Consider the following 12,013-nt stretch of genomic DNA (forward strand, 5'->3'; position numbering starts at 1 on the left):
CTTGACTTAGGCAATTTAGAGTACTGTCCCAAATTTGGTCAACTCAGGTACCCGCAAATTGTTATTTTATATGCATTTATCCCTTTGGAGGATCTCATCTTCAGCCTATAACCAATGGTTACGTAATAACCATCTCACAGAGTCACTTAAATTCAAGTATGTCCTCCAAGTCCAGCTTTATGGCTTATGTAACAAAGCTGGGGACCGGAGTCAAGTCTGCCCTGCTCTTTGTGGGAACTTCACCGTTGTCACCAGCAGTATCTGCTCACTGAACAGAGCCTATTTCTGTACTATATAGTGTACCACAATGTGGCAGTGTGCATCTACTGATGATAGTGTGCTCTCCTATACTGACATTTGGGCCTTAAGGAACACCGCCATCGCTTTGAAGATGTGGCAGTACCCTGTGGGAAAAGCCTGCTGTGAAAGAGCAGAGGGTTTGTTCTGGTAGGTCATGGGGAAGTCTGAGCCCTTCATACAATAAAGATGTAGCCGGTTGTGAAAAGCATGTTCAGGAAGTGGAAAAAAGTTAAGTAGGCAGGTCCCTACATTCCAAACATAGCCTTACTTATTTTGTAAGGAGTTGTAGAGGATTCAGATACATTGGTGTGATCTTACTGATTTGTTGATTGCTTCTCCCCAGAGAGAAGACTGAAATGATTCGATCATATATCCAGGAAGTGGTGCAGTACATAAAAAGGGTATGTCAGGCCATATGTTTATTTTTCATTTTTGGGGGTAAAATGTCAGCTTTCATATTTTAGGTCATATTAAACTGCAAATTCTAAGCTTTGGTATAAAGATTCTGCAAGTGTTGATTTTTAACAGATGCAGTGTAGACTTCTCTTCACATTCCAGTTAAAGGAAAACTGGAATTTCAGACAGATCTTCATTGATTGTTAGTCAGTGTTTAGGGGATGGTGCTGAGAAGGGCAGATTTTAATACAGTTATGATTTCATCTTTGAATATCCTGTGTTTATTCATGGAACATTTTTTTTAATTGGCTTGCTGTCTCATGAATGCAAAGATTGCATAAGGAACTTTGAAAGTCAATAAACATTTAATTGCAGAGTGTATTTAATCTTAATTACATTTGTACATTTGTTACTGAAATGCAAAAAAACATTCTATGACCTCTGTAAATACAAGTCAAAGAATTTCATTACAGTGTTAGCTTTTCTGAAGCTACAGGTGGTTTCATACTGGGCTGAAATTATGCACTGAGGTGTTTTGATGTGTGAAATCACTATGAAACATATGCCACTGTTGAATTTTCTCTTAATTTCAGTGCAGAGATAGTTCAGTTCAAAAGTTGGGTCATTTTTGCTCACAGAGGCGTTGATTCAGGAAGCAACCCAAAGAATCAGGAAATTAAGTATGCTTAATTCCTGTTGGAGTCAGACATGTGTCTGAGCGCTTTATTAAATGAGACCCACGATTTATCAGCATGTTCATTTAGGACTCTAGGATGTAAATCCTCTTCTTCTGGGAATAGGGTCCATCTCACACAGCTTGTACAATAAAAGCTAAAGCAAAATAATACAATTTTTTTAAATGCATTATGCTTTTAATAGCCTTACAAGTCTCCAATAAGTCCTTTAGACAGTCCTGATTCTAAATCCCATATGTAAAATCTGAGATATATTGTCCATACGTGACTGTTAGAGCAGTTGTGCTCAGGGATGCTGGTGACAATGGTGTGTAAGTTTATATTAGAATTATTCATAGTTTTGATAATGTTTTAATTTTGATGAATGGAATATTTATTGGGAAAGAGGTTGGAAAATGAGGATGTGCAATCTCTGAAAAAAGTTTCTATACTATTTTCTTACAGCTAGAAGATGCTCAGAGTAAAAGACAGGAGAAACTTGTAGAAAAACACAAGGAGATCCGTCAGCAAATACTGGATGAAAAGCCTAAGGTAAAGAGTTTTTGAACATACTTTATACTGCCAAAAAATGTCCTTGAGTAAATAAAGTGTTCTTACAGCAGGTAGGCTGATGCTTAAACATGACAAAGTCCATTCATAGCATCAAAGCTGTTGTCTCTAATATTCAGGATGAAAAAAAGTCAAGTAGCAGCCAGGTATGGAGCACCACTTCGAGTCCAGATCTCATATAATGGGGTTTATTTTTTAGCACTGATATTGTTAAAAAGCTTTCACTGTAAGTGGTGCTTCCGACCAGCAGAGCATGCCCTTCTCTCCACTCTGCTTTAGCAGTACGAAACCAAAACACAGTTTACATTGGAAAGAAAAAGAGATATCTTTTTAGCATGCTTCCCGCAGCTATTTGTGATAAGTCATGAGGATATATTTTTGTGGAAACAACAAGCGTTTTCATAATAATAGTCTTAATATTCTACATCACTTGCTGAATTTCCTCTATTTGATCTTGTGCACTGCATCTACATGTAATGTTCTGAAATATGGGTTTTGATCCTAAAGATTGCCGGCTGTCTCTTGCTCCTAGTGAAGCTGGTGGTAGTTTTGCCATTGAGTTCAAGGGAGGAGGTTCCGAGTCCTCCACTTGCATGTGATTTTCCTATAGGTAACCATATAATCAGGCTTCTGTGTAGAGGGAGACTTGTTTTCAGCAGAGTTCATGTCCAAGTATGACTCTTCACAGCCTATTGTGTCATGTCTGCTCTCATTTTTTCTGCACCTGCTGAAATGTGTGTTCTAGGCTTCACTTTTCATTTCTTGTCTGTGTCCACAGTCCTAATGTTTCCGTGCTTGTATTATAGCTTGAATTCTAGCATTGGGTGTGAGCTAATCAGTGTTGTCATGTCATTTCTGTGAAATATCCAGAGAATAATTAGGCTAAGGTCTGCATACCTAGAAGTTTACAATAGTTTCGAAAAATAAAAATGTTCACATTTCTGATTTTCTACTCATCTTTTAAAAATCTTATTTATAAATAAGCTGCAACTTTTTGATGTCATGGGCATCTGGGTATAAAGACGATACATAATACTATGTTTTATATTTGGTGCTGTAGGATCATGAGCTTCTCAGGCATATGAACTAAAAAGACTGGAAGTTAAATGCTTTAATTTTAAATTTCAAAGAATAATCTGCTAGTACTTCTAACACTGGCTTTTCACAAATACTGGGGCACTTGATTACTTCTCTGTGTCTGTGTCCTTTCTTCTTTTTTTCTTTAATTTATTGATTTACTGAGAAGTAGCATAAAGCACTGAAAATTTGTCACTAAGGACTTGGGTTGCATTTTGAAAGATTGTGCTGGACCAGTAGTGTTAGACTCTTCCATCAGCTGTCCAAGTGCCAAGCATTAGGTCATGGCACAGAGAGCTCCAGAACCCTTGTCTTCCCCTGCATCTGGCCATCAGTTAAAAGCGCTGCGGTAATTGGCGTTCCTCAGTCAGTGCTCTCAGTTTCTCCTGAGAAAACCCTCTGCAGTAATGTGCCTCACAGGGCCTGGCTGCAGCTTTTTTTTTCCTTTCCCACATACTGAAATGGGCAGACTGTGCTGAATTTATGATGGTATGTGATTCTTGCTGGCATGAGAGGATTTAGGCAAAACATAATTACTCATTTTATTAAGTCTCTTTTTATGTTTTGCTTCATGTTCATATTTCATATCCATATTTGCTTCCTTAGTGACAGGGCATATGATATAAAATAGATGAAGTGATTTCCCAGCTGAGAAGAACCAATGTATTTTATGCAAACAGCAGCCTTTCTAGGGGCAGCTTCTTTAACAGGCTAGTCTCATGTGCTTCTGCATTCAAACACCCACCAAAATTTATGCTAGCTGTGTTAAAAGGGTTTTCTGGCAGTATCAACCCCTAAACAAAGAGTTTAATGTATTAAGAGGGAAAGAATCTTTAATATTTTTACCAATAATTCCATTGGAGACAGATTTGCCATCATCAGTCACTGTCATTTGGTTATTTATTACTAACTCACAGTTTGTTGTGTTAGAGCTTTGTGCACAGAGCTCTGTCATAGCCAGGAAGAATACTGTTTCACAAAGTGTTGCCAATGGACTGCCACAATTGTGAGCTTTTTTTTTTTTTTTTTTTAAAGTATGACTTTGCAGCTTCCTGTGTTGTGGTGTGTGTAGGTTACCAGAAGAAAATTTGCCTTGGAGTGCTGACATTTTAGACAACAGCTTTTAGAAACTACACAAACTGGGTGCAAATTAGTTCCCTGTACTGGAGGCAGAGGGCTTGCCTTTTTTTTAAAATATCATGTTTCATAAGAAAGTACTTAGGAGTGATTTACACCCTTAAACTCTGCCTCTCCCTCTAGGTATCTTTTCTTTTTAATGTTTGGATGTGAGACTGTTTTGCAGCTTTCATTTGCAGGGCTATTGTATAACAAAAAGCTTTTTTTCTCGTGTAGGACTTGGAGACTTTATTTCCTGAACTGATACTTTTAGGCAACAGGTTGGAAATATTCTTTAGTTTCTTGTGGTCCTACTGAAGCTGATGTAAGCATTGGCTTTCATGAGCCCAAAATGTCATACTGTATCTGTGTAAGTACTGAGGATATCTTTATGATAAATTAATCTCCGATGCTGTAGAAACTAGAAACTGAGTATTATCATCAAATCCATGTGTGTGTGCATGGAAATAGGCCAGCCACTCCCGCAAACATGTTTGGAAAAGGAGACTGTCACCTAATGAAGTCAAATACTGACTGACTGAAGGTCAAAAAAATTCTAACTTGCCATTTTAGTGAAAGCACAGTGGAAACAAAGTTCACATGCTCTCCTGCCACTATCTTTTTCCTAACAGCATCATTACCAAGCAAGGCCGTATGTGTTTTCTTTTCTCTCATTCCTTTATTTTCTTACGTTATCTACTGGCAGCTTTATTATCAGCAACAGCTTGTATTTTTCTTTCTCCCCCATTCTAATTCTTTGTCTCCTTCTCTTAGTCATTGATACACATTAAGCTTGTCCTGTCCTTATCTTCTTCCCCTTGGGCATCTCCTCTGCATGCTGTGGAGGCTGCTGTAGAAAGACAGCTTTCTATGCCACAGTACTGAATTCTGTGATTCTCAACTACAGCATGTCTGGCACTCATTATCTAAGCACAGAGCAGTGCATCGAGGATGGGCATGGTCATTGCATCTCAATTTCTTTGTCCTTGACAGCTTGTGCATCAATTTAAACATAAATCAAGTGCGTTTCCTTCCCCTCCAAGCTTGCCTCCAATTTCATTGTAATTACAAAAATCAATACACGTGAGACATGACAAGGAATTAATTATTTTTCTGAGAATCAACTCAGTTACAGTAAATAGACCCAAGCCTCTTCTAATTGAAATCAATGAGACTTTTGTTATTCATGCTCATGGGCCAGAGTTACACTTAAATCTCAGTATAATAGCTGAGACTCCCGTGTTCTTGCAGTCAGCTCCTGCTCCCAGCCGATTTAACTGGACACTTTTGGCTTCAGTGGACCGTATTCTTACAGCCCCAGCTGTCAATGAGGACGTAACTCATGCGGTTCCTCATTTTGTAGCCCATATTCGTGTTTCTGCTCACACTCACTCTGCTGTTCACAACCCCAGCTTAGCCAAGGCCTGCCAGATGGTATGGGCTGCTGTAGAGATGTGGAAAATGGCACTATTCAGGGTGAGGCTTTGTCTGTGGGAAAAGGTCTAACAGATCTACAGAGGCACCATAAGCTGTGCAGACTTTATTCTAGGCGTTGAAACTCTGTGGTCTTTCAATCGAATGAAGAGAATCCAGCCTTAAGGTGTAACATTCCTTTTTCTCCTCAAAAAGTATAATGAAAACAATTTTTTAAAATTATAAATCAGTTCTTGTTAAAGGAAACTATAAGCATCTGATGCGTACTCACTTTCAAAGAACATACAGTTATTATCTCCCAATTTGACATGTGTTATTAATTGCACCTGAGGGGAGTCGACATTTCTACATCCAATCAATAATGAATATAAGCACTGTACCTGAAAAATTTATGGGGACATAAAATGATAAGTATTCAAGTTATAGAAAAAATTAACAAGTTGCTGATCCTTTACAGCAGTCAGCCTCTCATATCTCCGGTGTCTTCTTTCTATTACATAGGGCTGGAAGGGACCTCCAAGGTCTTCTCAGGGCTAGCTGCTTTTACAATCACTTATCATGTAAGCCCATTAATGAAACAGTGCTGGACAACTCCTTCCTTCTGAGTGTTATGTAAATGAAGATATTTGAAACGCCAGTGAATGTTTTCATAGACTTGAGATCACTGCTTTCTGATTTCTTAGAATATCTGAAAACACATTGATCTTTGCAAAGGTTACAGCTTGTCATGTGTGCTTTAGGTAAAACTCTGTGGTCATCTTCAGGCAGATGATGTTAACTGGATCTGTTACTGACAAGAAGGTCAGCAGTATCACCACTCTAACTATAGAAAGAAGTCGAATACTGCAAATGTGTTTTAAAGCACTTTTAGGTTTTATTTCAGTTAACCTCAGAGCCGGTCTATTAGCTAATCTGGAAGAGAGCAGCTCTTAGGAACTTTGATGACTATTCCAGTGTCGTTTCAGCTCACTGTGTAATTCACAATAACAGTGCACTGTCCACCACAATCCCTTTTTTATCCTTTACACCTCTGTAGGAAGCCAAACTGTCTTTTGGGCTAGCTGCACTTAATTCAAGCACTTCCAAATGCATTCCAGTTTAACCACAGGCAACTCTTCAAGAATTTTGGGAAAGGAGTTTGGAGGAAAAGGTTATTTCAGTTTACTGAGTTTCATGGGACTTGGCATTGCATGGATTTGGATTGAATGGGGGAAAGTTGCCTTCCTAAAGTAGTATTCAGACTCATTGCAAAAAGACATGGAAAAAAAATTAGTTGGTAGTCAAGGAAATATTTGAAAAGTTCTCCTTTTATTTTCTCTCTGTTTCGGTAAGAATTATTTCTTTTGTTAGTTCATTCAATTTAAACATTTCCAAAGTTTAAAAAGAAATCTCTCTTGAATCTGTGGCCGCTAAGCTAAAATGACTTATGGCCTTATCTGCCAAAAAAAGCAGAGAATTAAGAGGACTGAAATAATTTACTGTTTGTTTCACTGTTCAGCTTTGGGTTTTGGTGCTTGTGTATTTATCAGAGGGGAATAATAAAATGCTTCTCTACCTCATTAAACAGGCAACGGCATGGAGAAATGAATGGAATTTTCTTAGCCTCAGTGAACAACAAATATTTAAAAGGAATATTTAAAAAAAAAAAATCTAGACTGACATTTCGCAATCTCCCTGTGAACCTGATCTGGCATCTTCCCACTTCTGGACCAGAGCTTCCATTTAAATCGGAGGATGCAATTTTCCTGGACTATTCACTTAAGCATTTTGGCACTTTGCTCAGCACCTCTTAGCATCAAGTCCTAAGTGACAATCAGCTTAATTATCTAATAAGCTTTGAGTAGCTTAAGCCATGATGTTTCTTTAAATGTTTTATTAGTGCAATTGCTAAACAGTCCGCAGTTGCAGAGGGGGAAACTAGGGTTTTCCCCCCAGTTTTGGGGGGAAACTAGGGTTCTCTCTTTTTTTTCTGTCTCTCCCGATGGATAAACGCTGCAGAGTGCACTTTCAGCCTGTAAATTGGGTAGTAAATAATCTCACTTCACTTGTTAAAATGAAATAGGCTGACCTTTATCCTATGCCGGTTTTATACCAATAAAACTCCCTTAAGTTCTGTGAAGTGACCAGCTCATCACTAGGCCTGAGATCAAAGGACTTCAGTCCAAATAACAGGGTGCTCAAAGGATTATTTTTGATTAAGACCTTGCTTGCTTGTTTACATTTTTTCTTCACAAATCCGCATTTTTAATGATGGTTTATTTTTCCAGCAGAATAAATATTACAGTGTGAGAAATGGATATCAGGTCACAAAGGATACGTCTAACAATTCAGAATCCAGCTACCATCTGTGGGCAAAAGGGTTCACAGAAAATAATTCGAAAGAAAAAAAAAAAAAAGGCACACATTTGAGAATTCCTCCTGAAAAAGAGAAACCTCACTGATTTTTTTCCTAATTTGCACAAGTGAATCTGTTCCTTATTTTACTCGTCTCTGATAAGCACATGGCTCATGTCTCAGCCCACTGTGGCTAATCATTTAATTAGCCTTCCTTGTACATATAAGAAAGACAAAATCCAAAGTGGAGCTCAGACTGTCCTGTGTTTCCCAACTGTTACCCAGTAGTGTCCAGCTTTGCGTGATACAGCCCAGCACTGGGAGAGGTCCCCACCACTCAGAAGCTCCTGCTGGGCAGGAGGGAAAGCAAAGGTAACTCCCTACACCCAAATTCAAAGGCAGCGTCCCCCAGATTCCCCCCTCTCCTCAGCAGAAAGTACAGCTGCACCCAAAACAGTCCAGTCTTGGGACAGTGCAGAGGTACATGTTTGAGAGACCTCTTTCACTTTCAGAGAGGCATCCAGCTTTGCATCCACTAATGGCCACAGCAGCACAGGGCAGCATATGGCATCCATACTGCTCTTCCATGGCAAGCTGCATGCTTTCGTCACCCTTGTTGGCATCTACAATATCATGGAGGTGTTGGATGGGAGGACAGATTAGCCCAACTGGGTATGAATAATGAGCAATAAATGTGTTGTTATTTACCATTATGCAGATAACAATATGCATATCCCCAATTCATAATGGACTGCTGCAATGACCATCCATCAAAATGACAGCACAGACCATGTTTTCTTGCAGTTGTGGCCATTGTTCCACACCACCATCAACATGTGCAAACAAACTCACTTGTTAAAAGCAAGAAAATTATTTGCATTTGTACAGTAACTGATTTTATAATACTGCACTGTTATTATAATTCTCTTACATGCTTAATTTCAGTTAGAAAGCCGTTCAATTAAAGGGACAAAAAAGGAAGTAATAAATTGCCATTAAAGTGATCAACTGTGTAATAAACATCGAAAAGTAAAAACTATCTTTTCTCCCTTTGTAACATAAATTACTAAAGTAGACCTAACTTCTGATTTTAACATTTGTGCATAGTTAATCCCTTTCAAAACAAGTGAACTTTCTATGCAGAGAAGAGCACAGTGTGTTTTACCAGAAGAGAACACTGGGAAAAGGATGTGAAAAATAAATATGTAGCTTCTTTCTGCAGGGTCAAGTTCAGGATGGTAACATCCTAGAGAGAGCACATTCCCTCTGCGGAAGGTGTTCCTCTGTGTACTGTAGGTGGCTAAGGATGACGACGAAACACCAACCTGGAGTGAATAGCGTAACATTAAAAATCCCTTTGTCTGTTCTCTGTAGCCTTTCAAAGCACTTTCATCTGCACTGTCCCGTTCTCTGCTCAACTGCAGAGCATGTGTGTTAGGGTTAAAGCAAAGTGCCAGCTGTCACTCAGAAACCTGCACCCCTGTGACCCACTCCTGCGCTCACTGTGGTTCAACATTTCTTATTTTCTGCAGCAATGATTTCCCCAAGTGAGGACAGGTGGCCAGCAAGCTGCAGGGTAGCAACAGCCTGTGAGAAAAAAGAGCACAAAACGAACTGGTGTGTTAACATTATTATCTCTGAAGAAAAAAAAACAACTGAAAGTGATGTGAAAAAGTTTGAGGCAAATGTTTTGTGCCGGGATGTTTAACTTTGACTATGCAATATTTAAACCTGACGAGTGAAGCCTCTGCTAGGGAAATAATTGTGATTCTGCAAAGACAAGTGGTTTGCATGCTGAAGCTAAGTGAACAACAGGGAACCAAAAAGCTGTTGACTCCCCTTCACCTTCTCATGAGCTAGTATACTACTCTGCAAAAATACCTTATAAAACATGAGCTAATTCATGCATGGTGTGTACATAGATAGAGTATGTGAAATGCATGGTAGTGTGCACGCACAGACACTTCAAATATAGTGCATATTTAGCATCTTATACACATGTTCATCGCTCTAAATCAGAGTCAAGATTGAAGAAGAAATGCCAGAAAGGCAGAACAACATGCTTTTCTACAACTGCAGTCATCATTGAGCCACAGCAGCAACGTATTTGTTAATTATCAGGCCTTCAGTGCAACATGACAAATGACAAGAGATTCAGTTTGCTGCAGCTAATAGAAAAATGTTAAAAGAAATATTAATGCTTAGTATGTGAACTCACTGGAGAGATGTTTTAAAATGCATGAAATGGGGAAAAAAATATGTTCCTTAATGAACAGAGAAAGATTGTAGTATATAAAAAGCTTTGTATATGCAAGTTGTTTGTTAAGATAATGCCTCTGTCTTTGTGCAGAATGAATCTGCAAAGCAGAGCCACTAATGAAAGTAATACTGCATTTCTGTAAATGAGGTAATCGTGCACATTGCAGTACACTCATGACAAGATGGGCGCTGAGTTTATCTTATTTACAGTGAGACGATTTGGGACAATATATATACTAGTAGAAGGGGTAAGAGAAATAACTAAAGTAGTGTGAGAGTTTCAAAAAGTATACGTGGATTACAAAGTATATGTGGAATCATGAAGAAAATCCTAATTCGGAGGCGGGCGGGATTTTGTTTGGTTTTAGAAACAACAAAAATTTATGCAACAAGAAAATGTTGGTTTGAGATGCAGTATCTTTCCTGGCAGTTAAGAGTAGTGAGCTTGGTAGAGGAAGAAAACCCTGTACATCCAGAAGGGAGAGAAAGTGCACTCCCATCCCCGTGATAGGGAAACCAGCGTCTCAGCCACGTTTCAGCATGTACGTGGGTGCAGCTTTCAAGGGTCTGGCAGCCCTCCTTTGTCAGTAGCAGAATAGTTGGGTAAGATATTCCCTGGAAAGATTGCTTTTCATTAAATTTCCCCTGTGACTCATTTCCAAAAACTCAATATTTTCTGACAGTAGTTGTGTATAATCACAGTAGTTGCATAATACAATAGTTGTGGATGATTATAGGTTTGACTATAGTGACTCAGTAAGTTTCCTTTTATTCAGCCATTGTTTGGAAGGAGGTTCTGCCAAAAGATTGTGGAGTGTGACTAAGCACATAGATTACAGCTGCGTACCTGTAAATGATCTCTTCTGTCCTAGAAACTTCTAAGCATTGTGTGGAATAAGTGGATATGTCCCGGAAGGGGAAGCCTAATCTATACATGGTCAGATATGGAGCCCGGCTCAAAGATGGTCAAGGCAAAGTTTTTAAACTCTTGTAACACTGACCTTTCCAAGCAAGTGGTGGGTCCAAAGATCATTTGTAAGAAAATGTCATGAGGATGGTGAGAGTTCACAATTTCTAGTTCTTTTTTCTCCCCTTAAAAAAAATGAAAGAAAAAAATCAGAGTTTTGATGCTCATCTGAGAGAAAATTGTTTCTTTCAAATGTGCTGAGTATGGGACAGGCAATCTTGGTCTTGATTCATTCTGTCCACTTTGCAGCTTTCCAGGTTGGCCTCTGGTTTATAGAAATGAAGGAAGACATTCATTAAAGAGAAAAGGGTTATCAGGCATACCATACCCTACTGATAATGGTAGGAGGTGTTTTCTTGGTCTTTTTTTTTTCCCCCCCTTTCTTCTATTTCTCCACTTTCCCACTTCCTCAGTTTTACCTGCTCTCCTACTTATCCTTCTCCATCTTGCATTGAGATTCTTTTCAGTGTGTCATTTCTTCCTAATACTCTTTCCATAGACTTTTTTTACTTTTATCTCGTAGACTCTTTCCTCCCTCTTCCCCTTTGCCATCACTTAAATTGCAAGGAGTATCTACAAGTACTTGTAGGAATAGTGTTTCTTTCAGACTGAAAGACATGTTTGAAGAAGCAGCCTGAAGGGAAGAGATGTTAAAGAGCTGACGTGGTGTGATCTGCAGGTGTGTGAGCTTGACTGTGTATGTGGAACATGTTCCAAAGTCTTTCACTGGATGAAAGATACATGAGTTCCAAAGAGTATGAAAAAAATAATCATTCATAAGCACCCCAAAACTGGTGTAATAGGAAGAGTATTATTTAAAGTTAAAGAAATGGAAAAAACCTCAACCAAAACTAGAAGACAACAGAAAAAGAAAAAAAAAAAAAGT

At 38.7% G+C, this 12,013-nt stretch overlaps 1 protein-coding gene across 1 annotated transcript in view; it reads left to right on the plus strand.

Moving 5' to 3' along the window:
• The window catches only part of PLCB1 (phospholipase C beta 1), a 399,681-nt gene that overhangs the window by 340,006 nt on the left and 47,662 nt on the right, over positions 1–12,013 (plus strand). The window contains exons 30-31 of the mRNA XM_086460815.1: positions 644–701; positions 1,836–1,922. Coding sequence (XP_086316941.1) covers positions 644–701; positions 1,836–1,922 — 145 coding nt within the window. The remainder of the gene's footprint in view (positions 1–643; positions 702–1,835; positions 1,923–12,013) is intronic.

The sequence above is a fragment of the Leptosomus discolor genome, chromosome 2, assembly GCF_034619465.1.
Source record: "Leptosomus discolor isolate bLepDis1 chromosome 2, bLepDis1.hap2, whole genome shotgun sequence".
NCBI classification, from domain to species: domain Eukaryota; kingdom Metazoa; phylum Chordata; class Aves; order Leptosomiformes; family Leptosomidae; genus Leptosomus; species Leptosomus discolor.